General features: G+C 38.8%; 1 protein-coding gene across 4 annotated transcripts in view; it reads right to left on the reverse strand.

Moving 5' to 3' along the window:
• Positions 1–2,502: 2,502 nt before the first annotated feature.
• SNX24 (sorting nexin 24) overlaps positions 2,503–20,640 on the reverse strand; it is a 132,458-nt gene continuing 114,320 nt past the window's right edge. For all 4 annotated transcript variants that reach the window (XM_036225887.1, XM_036225890.1, XM_036225888.1 and 1 more), the window contains 4 exons: positions 10,986–11,080; positions 9,566–9,598; positions 8,981–9,045; positions 2,503–4,066 (listed from right to left, as the gene is read on the reverse strand). In XM_036225887.1, the coding sequence (XP_036081780.1) occupies positions 3,999–4,066; positions 8,981–9,045; positions 9,566–9,598; positions 10,986–11,080 (261 nt within the window). In that variant the 3' untranslated portion in view covers positions 2,503–3,998. The remainder of the gene's footprint in view (positions 4,067–8,980; positions 9,046–9,565; positions 9,599–10,985; positions 11,081–20,640) is intronic.

Here is a 20,640-nt window from a genome sequence, read left to right on the forward strand (position 1 = left end):
AGTTAAACCATCTCCCTCAAACCGTGGTTCCTAACATAGGTATGTATCAGAATCAATCGGGCAGTTTTTCTAAGGACAGGCCCCAGTCCAGATTTATTGAATCAGTCTTAGGTGACTCTGATGCGTATCTTTGGTTCAGAATGATTGTTTTAGAATCCTAGAAGTTGACAAGGCTATGAGAATAGTTTTAATATGTGTGCCAAAACACCTCCTGCACCCTTGGCCAGTAACACCAATTAGTTATTACACCCTTACCCACTGAACCTAGTACATGCACTCACAATCCTTTATGTAAAAAAGCTTTTTAAAGAAAATTGTAGTAAAATATACATGACATAAAATTTACCATTTTTACCTGTTTTTAAGTGTACAGTTCAGTCAGTAGCATTAAGTACATTCATATTGTTGTGCAACCATCACCATCATCCAGCTTTAGAACTTTCTCATCTTCCCAAACCAAAATGCACCGAACACTAATTCCCCATTTCCCCTCACCTAGCCCCTGGCAACCACCATTCATTCTACTGCTGTTTCTAGGTTGGCTAGTCTAAGTACCTCATATAAGTAGAGTCATACAGTAGCTGTCTTTTGGCAACTGGCTTATTTCACTTAGCATAATGTCATCAAGGTTTAATCATGCTGTAGCAGGTATCAGACTTTCCTTCCTTTTTAGATTAGAATAATATTCCATCATATGTATACACCACATTTTGTTTATCCACTCATCTGTCAATGGACATTTGGGTTGCTTCCACCTTTGGGCTTGGTGTACAAATATGTTTGAGTCCCTGCTTTCACTTCTTTTAGATACATATCCAGAAGTGAAATTGGTAGATCATATGATAATTTTATGTTTAATTCCTTAAAGCACTGCTATACCATTTTCCACAGAGGCTGAACCATTTTACATTCCCACCAGCAATGTATAAGGGTTTGAATGTCTCCACATCCTTGTCAACGCTTGTTATTTTCTGCTTTTTTTGGATAGCAGTCACTCTAATGGAAGTGTCAGACTCCTTCTTAATAGAGTACTTCAGGTAGCCATTATCAATAGATCAAAGGTGACCAGCAAGAAAAAAGCTATTTGTTATTTCTAAACTGTGGTCATGCGATTTCTACATATTTCAAAGTGAAATGACTAGAGGATTTACCAGGTAGCGGTCAGTGGTCAGAGTGTTATTGGGGTTGTATGCATGGCCCACTATTTGAAATAGGATGGGGGCGGGGAAGTAGAGGGGACAGTAAGAGAAAGAAGGGCACCAGGGCTGCCGGTGTGCAAAATGGCCAGGTGACAGAGGCGAGGGCTGGGAGACGCTCTGTATGAAACGGCACTGGGAGACAGGACAAGATCAGTCCCAGGCATGTCGCCAAATTCAAGAACTAGGGTGCTGGGCTGTCCCCATATCCTGGCTTAAGTGGTAATGAGATTTCTTTTCTTTGTTCTGTTTTCTTCCCTCTATTCTTTACTTGTCTTTTGCCTGTGAATCCATGCTTTTAAAAATCCACATTTTGTAAAAAAGGGGGAAATGAAATATATGTACACTAAATGTACATTATTTGCTTGCATGTGGATGAAATCTCTCTGGAAGTATACATTGTAAACTAAGTATAGTGATTGCACATCTTACCATGTGCATGCTAGAGCTGCAGACATCAGACACTCCAATTCCTTCCCCTGAAGCTAGGGATCGAGAATAAGTTTCGGACAACTGGATAGACTTTCATAGAATGTGGAGTGGAAGACGGAAGTGGTTGAATACCATCCTCCTGCTGCTTTTGGCTCTGGTTGCTGGCAAGCAAGGCCATGGGTGTATTGTGGAGCAGATGCTGGCAACTAAACACTTTGTTCCAGTGCCCAGCCACCAGCTTCCTGGTGGCTGCTATGGGGCAGTTACAGTGGTATTGGTTACTTCGTGCTGATCCCGGATTGCAGCTACAGTGCTGATTTTACCTCAATTGCTCCAGTAGCAGCCTCCTGACTCCTAAATTCCTCCTAAATTCAGCCTCTTGAATTCCTACTTAAGGCAGAAGTTGTAACTCCCCTGGCACATGGGTACTGGAGGTTGCTGGAATGCTCTGGAAGTCATTCCTGGAGACCCACCATGAGATCACTCCCTTCATCCTTTGAAAGATTCTGTAAGTACTCAGTTTCCTATTATTCCATTCTGCTGAAAATACCTTCTGTGGTTTCTAGTTCCTGCAATGGAATTGAAATATGAAATCATATAATCAACATTTACATAAAGATAAAAAATGAAGGTCATCACTAAGAAAAAATTAATTCTCAGAAAACGTTTCTTGAGTAGTGTGCCACCAAAGATGCTTGGTCTTTATTTTTTAAAAATTTCTTACTATTTTGGTAAATTAGAAGTATTTACTGAGTATCTATTGGCTTATAGATGATGTAATACAACACTCACCTTCTCAAATTAGAAAGAAATATGTGAATCCATGAGAAGTTATGGGTATGTATATGTGTGTGCATAAAGAGACAAGACACAATTTATGTTTCTAATAAAATCTTAGGAGATGACAGATTCAAATTCAAAAACGAAGTTCTTTGCTTTTATTTAACTCAAAATAGCTAATAACAAAAAACATTTAAAAATATCTCTGACACTTGACTATTTGTTATTTTTGGTTGTTGACACTTGATTATTTCATTCTTGCTTGTTTCCAACATGTAGTAACATGTCCATCATAAATATATTTCTAAAACTTTGCAGCAGGCTTTAAACTTGCATATTTATATCCTAATCAAATGATTCAATAATTAGCTTTGAATCTAAATGTTCTTCTCTCACACAGAAGCTTATTAAAACTAATAACCGTAAATAGGATAGCTATTAATTAATTTTCAATGAAATGCCTAAATACAGCACATATATACAGGTTGAATATATGCTTGTATCCTTTCCTACTCAAAATATGAATGTCTGTAAAAAATACAGTGGAGTCATGTCATGAACACATTGAACTTGCATTAATTCAATATATGAGGTCAGTGAAAAGAAAATAAGGAAAATAACAGTAAACCCGTGGCAATACCACCTATTCAATGAATGGATGCCCTTGAGCTAATCAAACTGAGTATTGTCACTGTTGTGTTTCCTCAGTCACTCAGTTCATATTGTTACTTAGAAGGCAAGCATCCTATAGGGTAAGTATAATTCTAGTGTTTAAAGGTGTGTGTGTGTGTACATGTGTGTCTGTGTGTGTTTTATGTAAAATAGCCCCTAAACAAACACCAACAACTTCAATTGGTCTTCAACCAAAGAAACACTTACTTCTTCCTACACTGGAGGAAACATGGGCTGTGGTAGATGGACAGATTTCCAACGTGGCACCTTTCTACGGGGCTTTCGAGGATCATTTTATCTTATGTGCTGACATAGGAAGTTACCCCCTGGGTATGATGCAACTCCACTGTAATGTCAATTAAAATGCCTCAATTTAAAAAGTGCCCTAATATTGTCAGTATGGTTTAATTTCCAGTTTAGTCCCTTCCCCGCATTTAGCAGTGTGTGTTTCTGATACTGCCAGCACTTCAGAATGTATCTATCGCTGGCTGAGAAAATCTCAGAACAAGATTAATGTGTCACAAAATCAGAACAAAAAAGCTACCTAACTTAATCAGTCTCAGTACGATTCAGGATAAGATGTTCAATTAGCAAACATTGCGGGTAAAGCTGCCGGTCGCTGAATGTGGTCACACTCCAGGCATGTTCTGCGGCTTCCTTTTCATGGGTTTCTACACTGACAGCTACATTCTCCTTCTTAAACACTTGGCCTTAACCTCAGCACCGCCCTGGTTCAGTTTCTATTTTTAAAAGTACCATTCTAATGGAAACGTCCCTGCCCTGAATTAAGCTGGGACTGTGAATTTTACCACTAGCTAGAGCTGTTATGTCATAGAGTTTAGGTTAATTTGGTAGGTATCGATTTCCTTGGCTGCAACTTTGAAACTTGCTTCAGCTTCTTCTGGCCAAGTAGGATTTCTACCTGGGCTGTAGATGAGGGTAAAATATCCCATGGAGAACTCCTTCGATAACCACATTTGGAAAATCTGAAAAACAAAAGAAAAACTGCTCTTCTTATGGGCACCGGTAAAACATCATTGCATTCTGCAGAACTTAACAAGGGAAGGCCTACGGTGACTCGGGAATCTGCGCTGCCCTGTGGTTTGCCCCGGTTTCAAACGTGCTATCAGTCATGCTGCTTCAGCCTAAAGCCACTTTAGTGTACCACCAGGCGCTGCAGGAATGCACGGCCAGATTTGTAGCTTATTGATTTAAGGGATGTTCTAATGGTTAATGCTGCTAGGCCCCAGCTCTTTATCTGAATGTTTTCTCACAAGGAAGATGGATTACACTGGCAATTCAATTTCTAACAAAATCTCAATATACTTGAAGGAATTCCAAGATTTCTACTGGGAATACTTTGCTGCAGTTTTTCCATTGTGGTTTACAGCAGCGTTTCGTCCAAGTTGTCTTGAGTATGTTTGTTCTATTACACTAGCTTCTAGAGAGCAGTAAGATGGGGGCCTGTCTTCCTATCTTAAAAGGGCAGATTTCCGACAAAAGCCATCCCGTCAATTTTGAAAAATCAGCTGCATTTCTAAAGGAGATACAAAGGAAACCCAGAGCTGTATGATATGTTGTACCACATTCCAGTTACCAGGGCAGGTAAGATATGAGTGTATAACTTGAATAGGGGAACTATTCTATCACATGGCTCAAGGGGCCTATTTTCTAAATCTCAATCTGCACATTATATACAAGATTTATGCTAAAGCTAACCACCTGAAATAAATAATTATAGGAGGAATTTAAGTGGCTCAATATTTTAAAATAAAAAAATAATATATTCATTTATTAATCCAACCTGTATAGGGTACGTTCTATGTAAAACCACTTACAAGGGGACTGAACCTCATCAGGGAGGACAGAAAGGCTCTTGGAGGAGAGGAAGGCAGGAACAAGGAGCTAACCAGGTGGAAAGTCTGTGCAGAAGGGAGCCTGGAGGGTTCAAAGGCCTAAACTGAGGCTAACATAGCAAGATGAGCAGCTGTGAGATGTCCTGAGGGCGAGCAGGGCCAATTCAAGCCTGGTAAGAATAGACAGAAATTCTGACTTTATCTGAAAAAGCAATAAGAAGCTGTGGAAGAATTTTAAGCAGAGTGAGACAGAAATGAACTGGCTGCCATTCAGAGAGTGGACTGGAGCGAGTTCAAAGTGGTGACGGATCCGATAGGACTGGAGAGGGGTTTTCTAACAGTACCTACCTAACAGGTTATTGTAAAAAATGATGAATAAAACAAAGTGCTTGGACCTGAGTTTGGTACATGGTAAGTACCAGCCATTATTACGTGCCAAGTACTGGCTAATTACTGGGAGTATAAGTAAATTACATGCTAGTTAGGGAGACAAGCATGTTAATAAACAAAATAGGTTTAAAAAATATCTCCAATATGAGTATTCAGTTAGTTTTGGTTGATGACACTTGATTTCTTAGAGTTTTTGCTTTTATTCAACATAAAGTAAAATATTATTTCATAAAACACGTTTAGAAGTTTACAATAGGACTTATACCTGTATATTTAGATCCCAATCAAAAGCAATGATTAGGTAAGCTAATTCTAATTTTAAATGTATTTTTCCCACACAGAAGTATATTGAAACCAATAGCCATAAATGGAGCTATTAATTTTCAATAAAATGCCCAAATAGGACATACAATATACATTAGCATATATGCATTTATCCTTTGCCACTTGAAATATAAAAATTTATTAGGTTAGTGACATCACATCATAAGCATATTTAGCTTAAGTAGATTTAAATAAGTTAAGCTCAGCAGAAAAGAACAAAAAAACAATGTTAAATACACTGGGCAATTCTGTAGTACTGTAGTAGGTCGAGCAGTGTTTTAAGGCAAGGAAAAAAATAAAGCGGGCACAGGGATAGAGAGTGATCGGAGATGAGAAAGTGAGAGAAGACCCTTGTGCAGAGATGCCACTTGATGAAGTGGCGTGGCACCCAGCTATGAGGTTATCTGAGCGAAGGGCTTGCGCAGCAGAGGGAAGACTGCATGCCCTCTATATTCAAGTGCCGAGCATATGTCAGACGTTAGAGAGAGAGAAAAGGGAACAAGGTTATGACCATTTCTATAACGGAAACAAATAGGGAACTCTGATAAAAGTGAATGGAATAGAGGTATTTTATAACAAGGTCCACCAACTAGTGACCAATGATGAGATAATCAGAGGTCATTTATTTTTTTCTCATCTGTTCCACTCCACTCCAAATTTTGGATTTTGGCTTCATCATATGTATGATTTAATACAGTATACATTATTGCTTGACTGACTCAGAATGTGGCCCTTGCTTTGGTTTCCCATTGATGAGGAGGAATGTGATTTAGGGTGGGTTTTCATTTACTTTACAAACATTTACAAAGAACCTTTAAAAAAAAAAAAGTGAATGGAGTGGAGGGACTCATGGCTGCTACTTGAGAGGAGAGTCAGCGAAGGCTCTTGAAAGTCCCACCTGAGAGACGAGAGAGCCGACGATGTGTGGGGACAAAAAGAGGATTTGAGGAGGAAGAAACAGCAAGTGCTCTGAGCAGAAAGGAGTTCAGCACATCTGAGGCCCAGAAAGAGGTCCAGGGTGGCTGGAGCAGAGTGTGTGAGGGTCCCAGGAGGAACACGAGCCAGGCAGAGGCAGACCCCGAGGGCCACGGTGACAGTGTGGAGCTCGCACACAGGGCTCGGATGGAAACTCAATTCTGTGGCTCAGCTATCTACACCAGGTAATCGAGGCCACAGCAAGGAGATTATTCAAAGGAAAGCGTCATAAGAAGAAGGGAGGGTCTATGATAGCCTTCAGGTGAGCTGCCAGAGGTTCGAAGGAAAGTGGGAAAGCCAAGGGGAGAAGGTGTCTGAAGAAGGAGACAGGGGCCCACAGCGGCTAAAACTAGTAAGAAGCCAGGTAAGAGGAGGACTGAAAAACGTGCGGTTTAGCCACACCGCAGTCGCTGGGGACCTTGGCAAAAGTTGAATTTCCCAGAAAAATAAAAACAAAGGCCCAAAAGCATACGCCAAGAGAATAATTTTTGATTATTATATTAGCATTTTATAAGAGGATAATGTTTAACTGTTAGAACTTTACAGATACTCTGATTTTGTGAGGGTCAGTATATCTGGGAAGGTTTTTTCATATCCATATCCTCTGGTCTAGTAACCTCAACATTTTGTTAAGAGGCATAATAATACGAAAATGTGATCCAAGCATAGTATATCTTTAAATTAAATGCTAAAGATTTTCAAGAATAAATCATTGGTATAATACTTCTGATTTATGAAATTAGCTTGGCCAAAATTTCATAAAAATAGATCTGGTGACTGGCCTGTCCATACCTGGTTCCATTCTATGCATCAAACCTGTGGTTTTCATTTACTCTCAAACAAGAATTCCCTTTTTGTGCAAGTCATTCATCCACACCAACACTCTACCAAAGATACATACTTCTTACTCTTTCTAACTCCAGACATTTGCCCCTGACATTCTTTCCCAGGAAGTTCCTTCTGGTCTTCATTGTCAGCCAGGTGCATGGCACATTGTGTTTAATGAGCTAGAGGAATTGGATTTAAGGGTCATAAAATATTTTCCCTCTTCCATAAAACATCGTGCTATTCTAGTCCACAGTGATCATTCCGCTCTCTACATTTCTGCAGAAATTTCAGTTAAATGCATGAAATATCTGAGTATAAACAAAGCAGAAAAAAGTATTTGTGGAACCATTCTTAAGAGATAAGAATATAAAATATTGCCCATTTAATTCAGACTATGTTATCTTACAAATATTTGTTAAATATGACATTTTAAAAACAGAATATTGACCTATATAACACATATTTGTTGAACATGGAAAACAAATGCTAAAGAAAGGCAATTATTTCTTTGAGACCATATCTTTATACAGCTCTCCCTGGTTTGGGTGCTAGAAATGGGCCCTCAACAGAGCAGGGCTGCATCTTGGCTAGCTTTCTCTAAACTGACAGCTAAGTGGGTGATCCGAGTACTTGCATTCCTGCTACAAAAAACTGGCCCCTCTATCTTGCTGAGGATAACATTTTACCGTCAGAATGTAGAAATGGTTTCTATGGGTAATTTATCTATTGCTATTTAGCCGCTATGCTATTTAGTTACTCTCAGAAAACTCATTCTATGCAAAGAGCACAGAAGGAGAAACTGGGCAACAAGGGGTCCACCTGTCAGCCACATAAGACTGGGCAAGGCAGCAGCCTCCTTGAGCCCCAATTCTCTCATCAGCCAATGATGATACCTGCTCTGCCTATTTTATAAGACTATTAAGGAAATTAAATGAGATAATGTCTGAGAATATGCTCATGAAGAGCTGCATACCAACATTTTGAGAGGAACTCCAAATAATTTAAATTTCTTGGGACAAAGAGAGAACTAAGGTAAAATACAGATTACATTCCCACTTAAGTTTTTCATTATATTTAAATATAAAACTTTAAAAAATACATATTCAACTCTCAAGGATGCTGTAATCTAAATGGAAGCAGAGATATACAAGCAGTATACACACAGCTTCTGGGAAGGAGCATTTTAAAAAAGAACCAGAGCCTTGGATTCAAACCCCGGCATCTGGATAAAAATAAGCAGAGGCCAAAATAACACCACCCCCCAAATTAAAGGCAATCAATACCTTTCTCTCTTATTACTCTTAATTCAAAATAGCCTGGTGAGAGAGAAAGAAAAATTATATTTCCTCCTGAAAGGCCTGCCCCAATTAAAATTCTGAATGTCTCTTACACCAAGAGCACTGGTTTATTGGCAGATTATTAAGCCCTGGACCAATGTCACTCTGTTAGACCTGCATTAAAAACGTGGTTTATGTGGTGCAGGGTCAGATCAGTAAAGAGCTGTTAGCAGATGACAGGTTTGATTACCGCTGGCTGCAGGCAAGACGTATGGATCCCTGAGGAACAGCAGCACCGGCTGGTGGGACAGTTTGCTGGAAAGGTCAAGAACAGGCATGTCAGCATCAGGGGACGACGGTAAACAGAAAACACTACAAACTAGCTTTGAGGGGATCAAACTGCTGTGCAGGGACGTCTCAAGGTTTATGCATCTAACGGTGAGGGTGAATAATAGCAGGCAGAGCTAGAGGGAACACGCCAGCACTTTGCTCATCTTCCCAACATTTCTTGGTGGAAGTTGAAGCAGATATACAATCTGTATGATAAATCATTGCTGAAAAGTGTTTTTTTTTTTAATCTAGTGGTACTATTATTGATAAAATAGTATCCTTATTACTTGTATGAAACAATGTAGGGCTCCTATTCCTTCACTCCTAGATGTAATCGGTTCTTCTGTAACTTTCTATCAAATCTTTACAACCTTCAAATCAATTTCCTAACAAAGGTTTCCAAGAAAATCATGACACACTTATGCCATGGTAATTAAACATTTAATAAAACCAATGCCCTGTTTTTGATTTTTATAATTCCTGATCGACTACTATGAGTTCTTACCTTGGCTCTTCAAATTCTGTCTCATCAAAAGATCTAAAAAATTTTTTAAAAGGAAAAGAAAAAGACCATATAAGTTGAGTCAATGTTTATGCCAACGAAGAAAAAAAGAGCCAGTATTTTTAGAGTTATGAATCAAGAGACAGTTTGAAAAGAGAGTTTTCACAGAGTCACAGCATGGCAGATGCCTCATTCTAAGGAATCTTAAGATTGCGATATTCTTGCATTTCAATTTTCCTGAACATCATTTACAAATTGTATGGTTTTACTTTTGGGCTTATGCAGTGGAGAAAAGATTTCACTCACTGTCATCCTCAACATCTCTATCAAGCATACAACCATATGTGAGTCCCACCTTCCCAGTAAGTGCACGCAAACTGGAACAGGACACACTGACCACACATGTTGTTTTAGTGAGCAGGGTGTATGATTCTTGTCCTGGGGTGAGTGTAATGTGAGGGAGGTAAATACTGCCGGTAAGGGACCTGTGACAGGTATTTGCAGCCTCTCACGCAGCAGAGGCTGGGTTCAATATCACTTGGGGTGTGGTTAGCTTGAATGTTTTATACTTAGTGGAGACCCTTCAGGCAGGTCTGGGAGCCCTGGAGAAAATGGATAAAACCATGTCCCCCACCCCCCACCCTTGGATTTGCAGAAAGTCTGAGATGATGTATTTCCTTGTAAATTTAGTCTGTTAAGGGTGTTGCTGTCCACCTTCAGAGGTGAACTCAACACGAGTCTGGTGCCCAGAGCTGGGTGAGTGGCTCGTTTCAGAGTTAATTCTTCAGAAGAACTTTCCCGAATGCTGAATGCTGATGCTATCAAACGCTTGGTTCCTTAGTAGATAGGGATTAGGATCTTCAGATCTGCATTTAGAAGTCCCTGAGGGAGAATCAGCAGGATGGTGGGCAAAGAGCTACGCTGGGAGGCCTCTGGCCTCTGCCAGCTACAAGTGAGAAATCTGGAGGAAGGCACTTAATTCCTGTGTCTCAGTTTGCTCAACTCCAAAATGAGAGGAGTTGGGTAAAATCATCTCTAAGGTCACTAATAAATTTAAAATTATATGAATGAGATGTGTCAAAGGGATACAGACCTTGCTCAAGTATGCACAAGTAAACATATTAGTCCTTAAACAGGATATGTAGGTTCATAATTCCCATCGTGTAACATTACTCCATGTAATAGCAGCATTTAAAAAGTCAATTCCTTAAGTCTAAACCTAAAGTACTGAGTGCTGGTCATGAGGCCTTAGGAGGAATTCCTTGGACTACAAGCAGGGGACAAGTGAGTGTTGTCTCAAGCTAAAACAACGGGTGTGGCCAGGCTGCCCCTTCAGGCACCACTGTGGGATATTAGTAAGGCCAGTTAAGTGATTGAAGAGTAACATAAAATACAAGTCCAAAATGTGAATAACAATTCTTACCCACAACTCTCAGCCTTTGGTAGGGACGGCAAGTGTCGCACGTTCAGGAAATCAAGAAACAGTTTGGGAAGTTCTTCATTTTCTAAAATGACAGCCTGGGAGAGTAGAAAACAGAATTAGAAAATAAAGTTTGCTAGGCAATCAATCAAATGAACTATTTCAAAAAGTCGTAACCATCCATCAAAGTTCTTACCAGCAGCATTCTCCACCATCAGTATGAGGCGTGGTCCCTGTTTCACCCGCCAAGAACTCAGGCCGACACATACGCTGTTCAGGGGCAGCAAACGCTCCACTTTCTCTTTTCTTCTACCTATTCACCATTACGGAGTATCTACTATTTGGCTGCTGACAAGGGGGCAAGACAGTGGGGTACCAAGTAGACATAGTGCCTGCCTTCCTGGAGATTCTAATCCAGAATGAGTATTTAAAAGACCTGGGGACATCAATAATACGGCTATCATATAGACACCAAATTTTCCTTACCGAGTGATAAAGTAGTCTGATTGTGTGTGTGTGTACAAGAGCCCACTACTATTGAGGAAATACATGTACTCATGGCTTTTTTAACTGGAAGATTTAGTCAACAGCCCTCAGCTCTCACCTGTTTGGCATTAGAATCAACTGACATTTATTGCTCTTTGGACAGCTCCACTTAAAGGGTCAGTAACAACTTTACCACTAAGTGTAAATCAGTGTATACACTGAAAAAAATCTATAGAGTTGTTCCATTTAGGGAGCTCTGCTAAAGAGCCGGCATAATGGCATAACCATGTCAGTTCTCAGATATCCAAATTATGTAATTTCAAGGAGAAATATAATGGAGAACTATAGGGTGCGCTTTCATATTTATCTAATTTTAAGAGTCTAACAGAGTAGGTGAACTGATGGAACAATTTATTTGCTCCTCTTTTATTTTAAAGACCATGGAAAATGCATCAAATAATAAAATTAATCCCTGAAATTAATATAACTATTTTCAAGGGTCATTTTTTTTTGTAATTTACCATGGTTGCTTCCACCTCCTTCCCCCCAACCCCCCAAAGCACATGTTGTTTAAAGAACAATGAGAATAATGATGCAATATCATTCACGCAGTTGATCGGGAACAGCTCTGCAAAGTGACGTATAAGGTACATAACAAATAACAATGAGGTCAAGTTAGGTGTATCTTGTACATACACAATTCCATATAATGTATTGCTTTTAGCCATAATTTACATACTGAGATGTAAATCACAGGGTTTTGGAATACTGTTACCCAGTTTGGGACACACAAATGGAGCGAGCGACTACACAAGTCATCAGTTCCAGCAGGCTGACCTCTGGACTACACTAGTGCTCAATCCTCCTGCTGTTCAGGCCCTGGAGAGGGGTCATCTGGACAGCCAGCCCTGTCCGGGCTGTTACTATTCCTCATACAGCCCACTGTACCCACTGAAGCTTAAGGAATAAAAAAGAGGAAAAAAAGTATTTGGGGTTATACTTTATTCATTAAACAAATATTTACTGAGCATCTATTATGTTAGGCACTGGAATACAACAGCAAATATTATGGGTCCAGTAGAGTGTGGGCTTGCAGAGAAAACTAGTGATAAACCAGTAAACGAACACATAACTTAAACTCACCTTAGACTACAGATATGACAGTGAAAAACTCTCCCTCTCTCAAAATGTGTTCCTTTCCATCCATTCCCCCTTCCACCCATCCACCTACCCATCTGCCCACCCATCCATCCATCCCCATCCATCCATCCATTCAACTGCCCATCCACTCTTCCATCTATCTAAAATGTTTACTCTTTTCTTGATTATAAAAGTAAAAAAATAAGAAATTCATAAAATAGAGAAAAAAACTCCTCTATTCAGAAGCATACTTTCATTACTATTTCAGTTAATTTCCTTCAACCATCTGACCCTTATCTAAATTTTTATCTACCTGAGGAAAGTTTCAGGGTGCCCAGAGGGTCATGACTTCAGTGCTCAGAACTCAAAAGTTCTAGAAATCATCATACATATGAAGCTCCAAGGAATTTCACCATAACACAAGTTGCAATGATTGTCTATTGTTTGTAGATATCTGGTTAAGAAGATAATGTAACACCTATTTGAATAATAAAGCTTAATGTTGTGACAAATACAGAGCTGTTCACCCAAGCAATAGTTTTAATTATATGTACAAGTGGTAGCTTTAAGATTAAAAAAATGAGGGGAGGGTGTTACATTCTTATCTCCACCCCCACCTTTTAAAATAAATTAAATCAATAACAAGTGTGGGACACTTTTAATGACCTGAACTACTTAATTTCCAGGATCTTTAGACATGTCATCCATCACTGCAGTATGGAAGAAGACATCTCTTGAGTGTTCAGGGGGTTACTTTGGTTTTATTAATGCAAGATTTAGGGAATTTTAACAAGGTGAATTGTTTATTTGCCTTGACAGATTGGCTTACAATGCACTGGCTACATCTACAGCATGATCATTAATGACAAAAGACAGGCAAAAAGCTGTTTACACTGCAACACCAGGACAGGAATTAATCCTGCTCAGCCTCCCCAAACAGTATTCCAAACAGATGATCACATTGTTTTAGGTAACATAGACTGGCAAAAAAAGGAATATAGAAAACTCTGGAAATTTGTGAGCATTTTTGTCAAATGTTCACTGAATATAATCTTTTCCATAAAGCAATGATCTATATGGATTTCTGGATTCACAGCTATAAAGAAAGCAGCATTGGCTAGGTGAACATTCAGGAATGTGGTAGAAGTACTTCTGAAACTCTGCTGAGACGGCTTGTAAGAAAATAATACTTTAAAGTCTAAACAGGAGAAAATAATTAATACTTAAGCCAGAGATAAGAGTACAATAGAGCAAAATTTACCTAATTTAATAATATGTACAAGTTAAATGACTGTTGTGAATTCGTGTAGAGATGTGAAAGACAAATTAAATTAGTTCAATCAAATCTTTTGGCTCATAAACACATGATCTCATTCCATGGGAGACCCAACAGGGAAGTGGGGCCTCATGACTGTTTCATTTACATCTTTGGTTTCTTAAAAGGCTTTTGCTCAAGAAGAACCATTCCTTCTAGAAGCTGCACCCTGGGCCATCCCACACACTTGGGACCCCAGTCTGGTCTAAACTTCCCAACTTTATTCAATAGGTAAGCTCTTAATCTTAAAAAAAAAATTGTAAATTATATTTTTGAATATCAAATCATATTTCTTCATTGTTTTAGCATGCTTCTCTATTTTTGATTAATCTTCAATGGCTAGTCATTTTCATTCTTTAGAGGTGCAATGTGATATAGTAGGATGTATTTGGCTTCAGAGCAAAACCTGACTTTGAAAACCTCCTTTGTCTACCCTAAATCTCTCCGAGAGTCTCTGGCACACAATTAACATTCAATAAATGTTAATTCTGTTTCCTTTGAATCTTTTCATGTTATCAATTCTCAACAACCTATTTTATTGGTTTTGGAAGTCTGGATTATTGTCTATCTAGCAGAGCTTCTTAGCCCTCAATGATTCATGGATCCCTTTGAAAACTGGATGAAAGCTGAGAATCTTGCTTGCTGAAAAATATACATTCATATATAATTTCGCTGACAGTGGCAGGGGTTTCACAGGCCCCTGACAGCCCAGCCAGGGACACCTCCTTTTAGCTCCGATGCGGCGGGTAATGCTGCTGGGCACACTTTTCACTGGGTTTCGAGCCTGAAGCACCGCTGAGCCCGAGCTGTACGCCAGCTCCCCAAAGGATGCACTGACCTTCCTGTTTCCGTTTTCTACCTCTTTGTCAATTAGAACCCACTGCAGTGTGTGCTGCTTTGCTATTAGAATTCATTAGTGCTTTCAGCTCTGGGCTGTGCTTGAAAATATTTGTCTGGCAGTGAGGCTACACCGTGAAGGCTTCTTTCTTACAGACCAAAATCTACTGCTGCATTGAATTTAGAAAGTAGTCCATATTTATGGCTTCTGTGTCTTCTCTATGTAACTCTAGAATTCAACAATCTGTTGTGTTGAGGGTTCCCCAAGTTAGCAAAACATGAAGAAAAATATGATTTAAACTCTTTTACTGCTGGGTCAGAGTGCAGCTGACGTGCTAATATACCTTTTACGAAAGGGGCATTTTGAACTGCTAGGCACTGATGGGTCCCAGGCCCAGTGCTACTAATTGATTAACCTAGGTATTAATTAATGACTACCTAAGTTATTAATTATTAGTTATGACTTAGGTAGTTATTAATGAATAACTCCGATGGTAGAGTTCTGACACTGGATGCAAGCTGGGCCGCATGGCTGGGAAACTCATTTAAGTAGTAAAACATCAGAATTCAAAATGAACATGACAGTCGGTGAAAAAGTTGGAAATATATCCCATTTAATTAAAATTTACAGGTATAAGTACTGAGTCAAATACTCTAAGAGGCAGAATTAATTATCCCGATGAAAAATGGAGAGCAGCCGCTTCTGTACGAGAGCTGCTGATCTTCAAGTGGTGGGTCAGCAAGAAGTGCTGCATCCACCAGGCGGAGGGAGGATGAGCTGGGCAAGCCGCTCACTCCACTCAATGCAACATTATCATCTTCCACAAGAAGAGGTCACCAAGTAGTGCGAACTAATTGGGAAAGGAAGCAGGGGAGGGCCAAGGAGATACGTGGTCTTTAAGTGAACTAACTGTTCTGTTAAGGAGGATGGTGATTTTCAAAGCTGCAGGAACAAGAAGAAAGTACTGTCCAAACTAGCAGAGGAGTCTACTTCTCATTGAAACCTGTGCAATAAAACTAGCAAAAGAGGCACAAGTATGGGGAGAGTAGGCATCATAAGAGATTCTAAATATCCTGGGGTCTGAACATTTTTACTTGCACACTAGAGATGTTAAGAATTAACAACAACGAAAAATGCACCAAAGAAATTTCTGTCCAATTTGTCACTTATAAAGTATGTAGACCAAAAATCAGGTTATTACTAAGATGTACATAGGAAACAGGGTTAAATCAAAGAACTGAAACGAATGTGCAATATATTATGGAACAGATGTTGCTACTACTATATCCAACTCAGAAACGTTAAAACTGGGCAATTGAGTGTACCTTGTAAGAAGCAAAATAAAATAATTATTCTTTTTTACACAATGTTACTCACTTTCAGAAGAATAAATTACTTCCTTTAAAAAAGATAAGATATTCCTTCAGAAATATCACTCTCGCATAAGAATGGGAAAAAAATTCTCATGCTCCACGAAAACATTTACAAAAAAATGCCAGAATGGGGCAGAAAAACAACAGCATTGCTATCAGCATCCCTTGCAAGCTCAATGTTTACTCCAGGAGAAATGTCTTTTTCATTGAAAAGGTGCAATTATCATCATGTAACACAAATCACAAAATCCCGCTTTTTCTACCTTATCAGCTTTATAAAATCATGTTCCCAAAGGGTACCATTGATTAGTTGCACATGTTCTTTCTGTGACATCCCAAATACTTAATTGTCAGTTATCTTTTCTTCTTCGGCAAGTAAAATGCAGTCATGAAATTACAGAGGGACTTGTTCTGCCTTAACCTTCGCTAGATGCCATCATGCAGTGGAAAACACTGGTAAAATATCACAGGATAACGCTGTCCGACAAGGGAGACATATAAACACTGTAATGATTTCCCACGAGTTTCCATTTTAGAAAATTGTCACTAAGGCGAACATACACGGTGACACATCTCCACTGAGGACACGAGGAAATCGAACGCTGGCATTCTAGTTAGGTCCAAGCCTACCCGGCAGCCAATTATAACGGGAACGTAACATCTTGTTGAAAACTTGGACAAGACCACTTCTCTAACCTTCCAAGATCGCTGCACAAAGCTGCATTGTTTTCACTGATTTGATCCTTTTATTCTCTTCAAAACATTTTTTAGAATCTCACGACTCTTTCCATTGTCTATCAAGGTTTGCTATAAACTGCGGGGAACCTCTCTGTCACAAAAGCCAAGATACTGAGCTAAGCTGGGAGGGTTCCAAGAGTCCTGATAGCCCTTTTCCTATTCCACCTAGTTTGGTTTGAAATGTCCCGCTGTTGGGGTGACAAAGTTCACGACAGTTTTTCCTCTCCTCACCAGAAAAGATGCTTCATAACATACCTGCTTCAGAGGTGCAGCTAAGAACAAGGAGGGAGAAAAATCAATACCTCCTCACTGCAGTAAGTGGGCTATAGTGTCACAGTCCTCTGGGACTGAAACCTAGCGCACAGAAGCTGTGCAGTTCAGTCCTCAGTCTTCCACTTACCAAACTCCACATCACTCGCTCACGATTGCACAAAATGAGCCGCAGCAAGGTTATCGAAGGAATGCTTTTTAAAAGCAAGCCAGTAAACAGATACAAGAAGTCTCACGACCTCCTAAAGAAATAAAAATCGGATGTGTTTCTGTAGAACTCACTGTACCATGCACCCTTCCTCTTGTATGTGACACTCCTCCCAAGATGCGTCTCCTCTGTATCGGGAACAAAACTGCACTATTCACAGAATTTAAACAGATATATCTGTTGTGGTGTTACAGGCCTTTACAAACCATCTTGGAAGAAATTTGACGTCCTGCATTAAAGGCTGAATGTGGAGAGTCTATTGAAAATAGTAAAGAATCTGTGAAAATAAATTATATAATTCGGGTTCAGAAGGATTTGAAAGAAGAAATACCATTTCTGATAATATGGCTAAAGAGAAAAAAACTGACCACGGAACAATAGAAACTGGAATGCCAATCACCTTATAAACTATTTTAATACCAAAATTCATGTTCTAGAATATTTATTCACACGAAAATATTTACTTTACACCACTAAGTACAACCTCTGGCACAACAGTTAGCCAAACAAACATGGTCCTGTGTTCCCAGGACTCATAGTCTAGTGGAGAAGATACATGGTGTTCAAATAATCACAGTATTGAATGTGAAACTTACAAATGGAAACAAGCACCTCAAAGGGAAGTAGCTAGCTGTTTTAAGAGTCAGCAACAAAGCACCCTTATTAATCTGTGGGGTGAAAGAAAGCTTCCCTGGGAAGGTGATCCTAGAGGTAGGTGAATGAGTGAATAGGGTAAAGGAGGTGGGATATTTCAGATGCAAAGCACGGCATGTTCAAAGGCGGGTAGAAGGTGGGAGCACGGTCTTAGGAAGACAGAAAGGCGGCCAGTGCGGCTGTGCCTGAGAGAATATCGAAGCTGAGCACTGAAGTAGGAGAACCTGAACTGGACAGATTGGGCAGGGCTTCTGGGTCATGTGAAGGATTTTGCCTTTCTCCTCAGTGGATCTGGAGGCCATTGAGCGGTGGGTGGTAAGTGGGGTATGTTGGTACACATGATATGACCTGATTTATATTTTGATGACAAATGGAATACAGTAATGTTCCTCAGATCCAGTGACCACACATTAAATCCTCTTTTTTGGTTCTCTCCAAACTGCTTCTTAAATCAAGCCACTGAGTCAATGTTAAGGACTGTATTTTCATATTCTATTTGGTTCCTTTTTAAATCTGCTTAGTCTGTTTTTCTTAGATTCTTGATCACTTCTTACACCTTCAAATATTGTAGATGTTTTTATTTTTGGATTCCATTAAATTACCCTTTTACTTGAAGTTATTGAAATTTAATCCCACTGTTCTGTGCCTGTTGACTCTCACTTACAGCTGTTGTTTCCTTTTGTGTTTTGTAGTTTTAGTTCATGAGCTCATCTTTGGCAGTGCTTTATCTGTGGGATAAGCCAGGCCAGGTTCAAGGTATGTCCTCCCTGAATGGTTTTGCTTCTATTCCTAGGAAGCAGGTCCCTAACAGGGATCCTACGGGTATAATTAGCATTGAGCCAACAAATGCATTAACTTTTTAGATTGGAGGTTATGAGACCATGCAGATACTGAAAATATAAACCCTAAAATCTCACAAAACATGGCTGAGAGGCATTAGGAAAACTTTTGGCCATGCTCAGTGTATTTTTCATAGGTCAGTGGTCTCCAAAGTGGGTTATAGACAATAAATCTGTAGTTAAGCAAGATCATTGTGATTCAGAAAAACAAATATTAGAATTTCTATATATTTTAGATTAAAAAAATTAAAAAAATACATCTTTTCCAATTTTTAATGTATGGATTTTATAGTAGGATATGTCTATAGCTTATTAAATATGCATATATTGGAGCATTATCTGCTAACTCTTCTTTTTTGATAGTTTCAGGCCACTAGACTATGCCTCTGATTATAATGCAATAAAAAGTTTGTAATAGTCAGTGAGGCCCAATCTATCCAAACAGCGCTATTGAAATAATCTACCTTAGTTTATCCTTTTATTGAATATGTAGCTCTATTTATTGGAAATGCCCATCGCACCTCTTTTCAATTGGCCAATGCCTACTTATCCTTCAAGTCTCAGTTCAAGCATTATCTCTCTCAGGAAAATTTTCCTAACATCTCAGGTTGAGCTAAGTTATTTATTTTTATTTTTATTTTTTGATGAAATTACAGAATCATTTTATGTGATGTGATGATTAATACTGGATTGAGTTACATGAACTTTCACCAAGTTTATGTGGTTTATAACAACTATATTTACTTAATGCCTACTCTGTCCCAGGTTCTTTATCTTATTTAATTTTCACAATACTGTGAGACACTATCATTATCGAAATTCTATAGAAGAGGAATTTGGGGCTCAGAAAGGCTAAACCACTTGTGCAAGGTTCCTCAGGGCGTACGGGGTCAGTCCTGACCAGAACCCAGGTGTCTGTCGCTAGTTCCAAAACTACTGCTCGACTGACGCGTCGATTCACTGCACCCTCATTCATCCCACGAATACTTATTGACAATTACTGTGTGGACAATAGCACTGTACTCATAGTTTAGTTTTTTTCTTACTAAATTTTATTGGAATCCTTTATCTTTCTCCATATATTTTTCTAGTGTGTTTATAAATTTATCTCATAGATAAATTTAAAGGATTTTAACTAATTTATCTCATTGGTGAAATTCAAGGATCTCAACTAATTCTTACAAATATATAAAGACTCTCAGAAGAAGAGAGTCAAAAAATTCCATTAATCTCTATCCTTTATTTAAAAACAAACAAACAACAACTTCAAAATGAAAACAAAACATGAGTAAAATCATCTGAAAGAGTCTGGCCTTACAATATTTCATAACCTATCTGGCAATCTCGGACCAACTCAATTCTTTTTTGACTAGGGAAAATAATTTAAAGCTACATTTTACACACTTTTGATCAATTTAAAATGACCTAACTGCATATTGAATAATGATATGACTCAATTACATATTATGGATAGCACCAGAATTTTTCTTGATGATCTAATAGAAAAAAAAAAATTCTAAAAGCAATTATAAACAAGCTGCTTACCTGTAAGTCAAAACTAAGACCAGAGGACTAAAATATTTGAATAAAACTGTATTACAAAGCAAACTGACTTAGTAATTCAAATAATAAGGTAAAACACTAAATTAAACACAAATTATAAAACATGCTTATGGAAGTGCTGCCTTATTACTTCCTTGAAAGAAGAAAAAGTAATCAGAACTAGGCTTGTAAGATGTTGCCTGGAGAAAGCCTCATGAGACTAGTTTTCAATGAAAGATTTATAATTAGCATAAG

This window comes from Rousettus aegyptiacus, unplaced genomic scaffold (assembly GCF_014176215.1).
Source record: "Rousettus aegyptiacus isolate mRouAeg1 unplaced genomic scaffold, mRouAeg1.p scaffold_m13_p_8, whole genome shotgun sequence".
Lineage (NCBI taxonomy): Eukaryota > Metazoa > Chordata > Mammalia > Chiroptera > Pteropodidae > Rousettus > Rousettus aegyptiacus.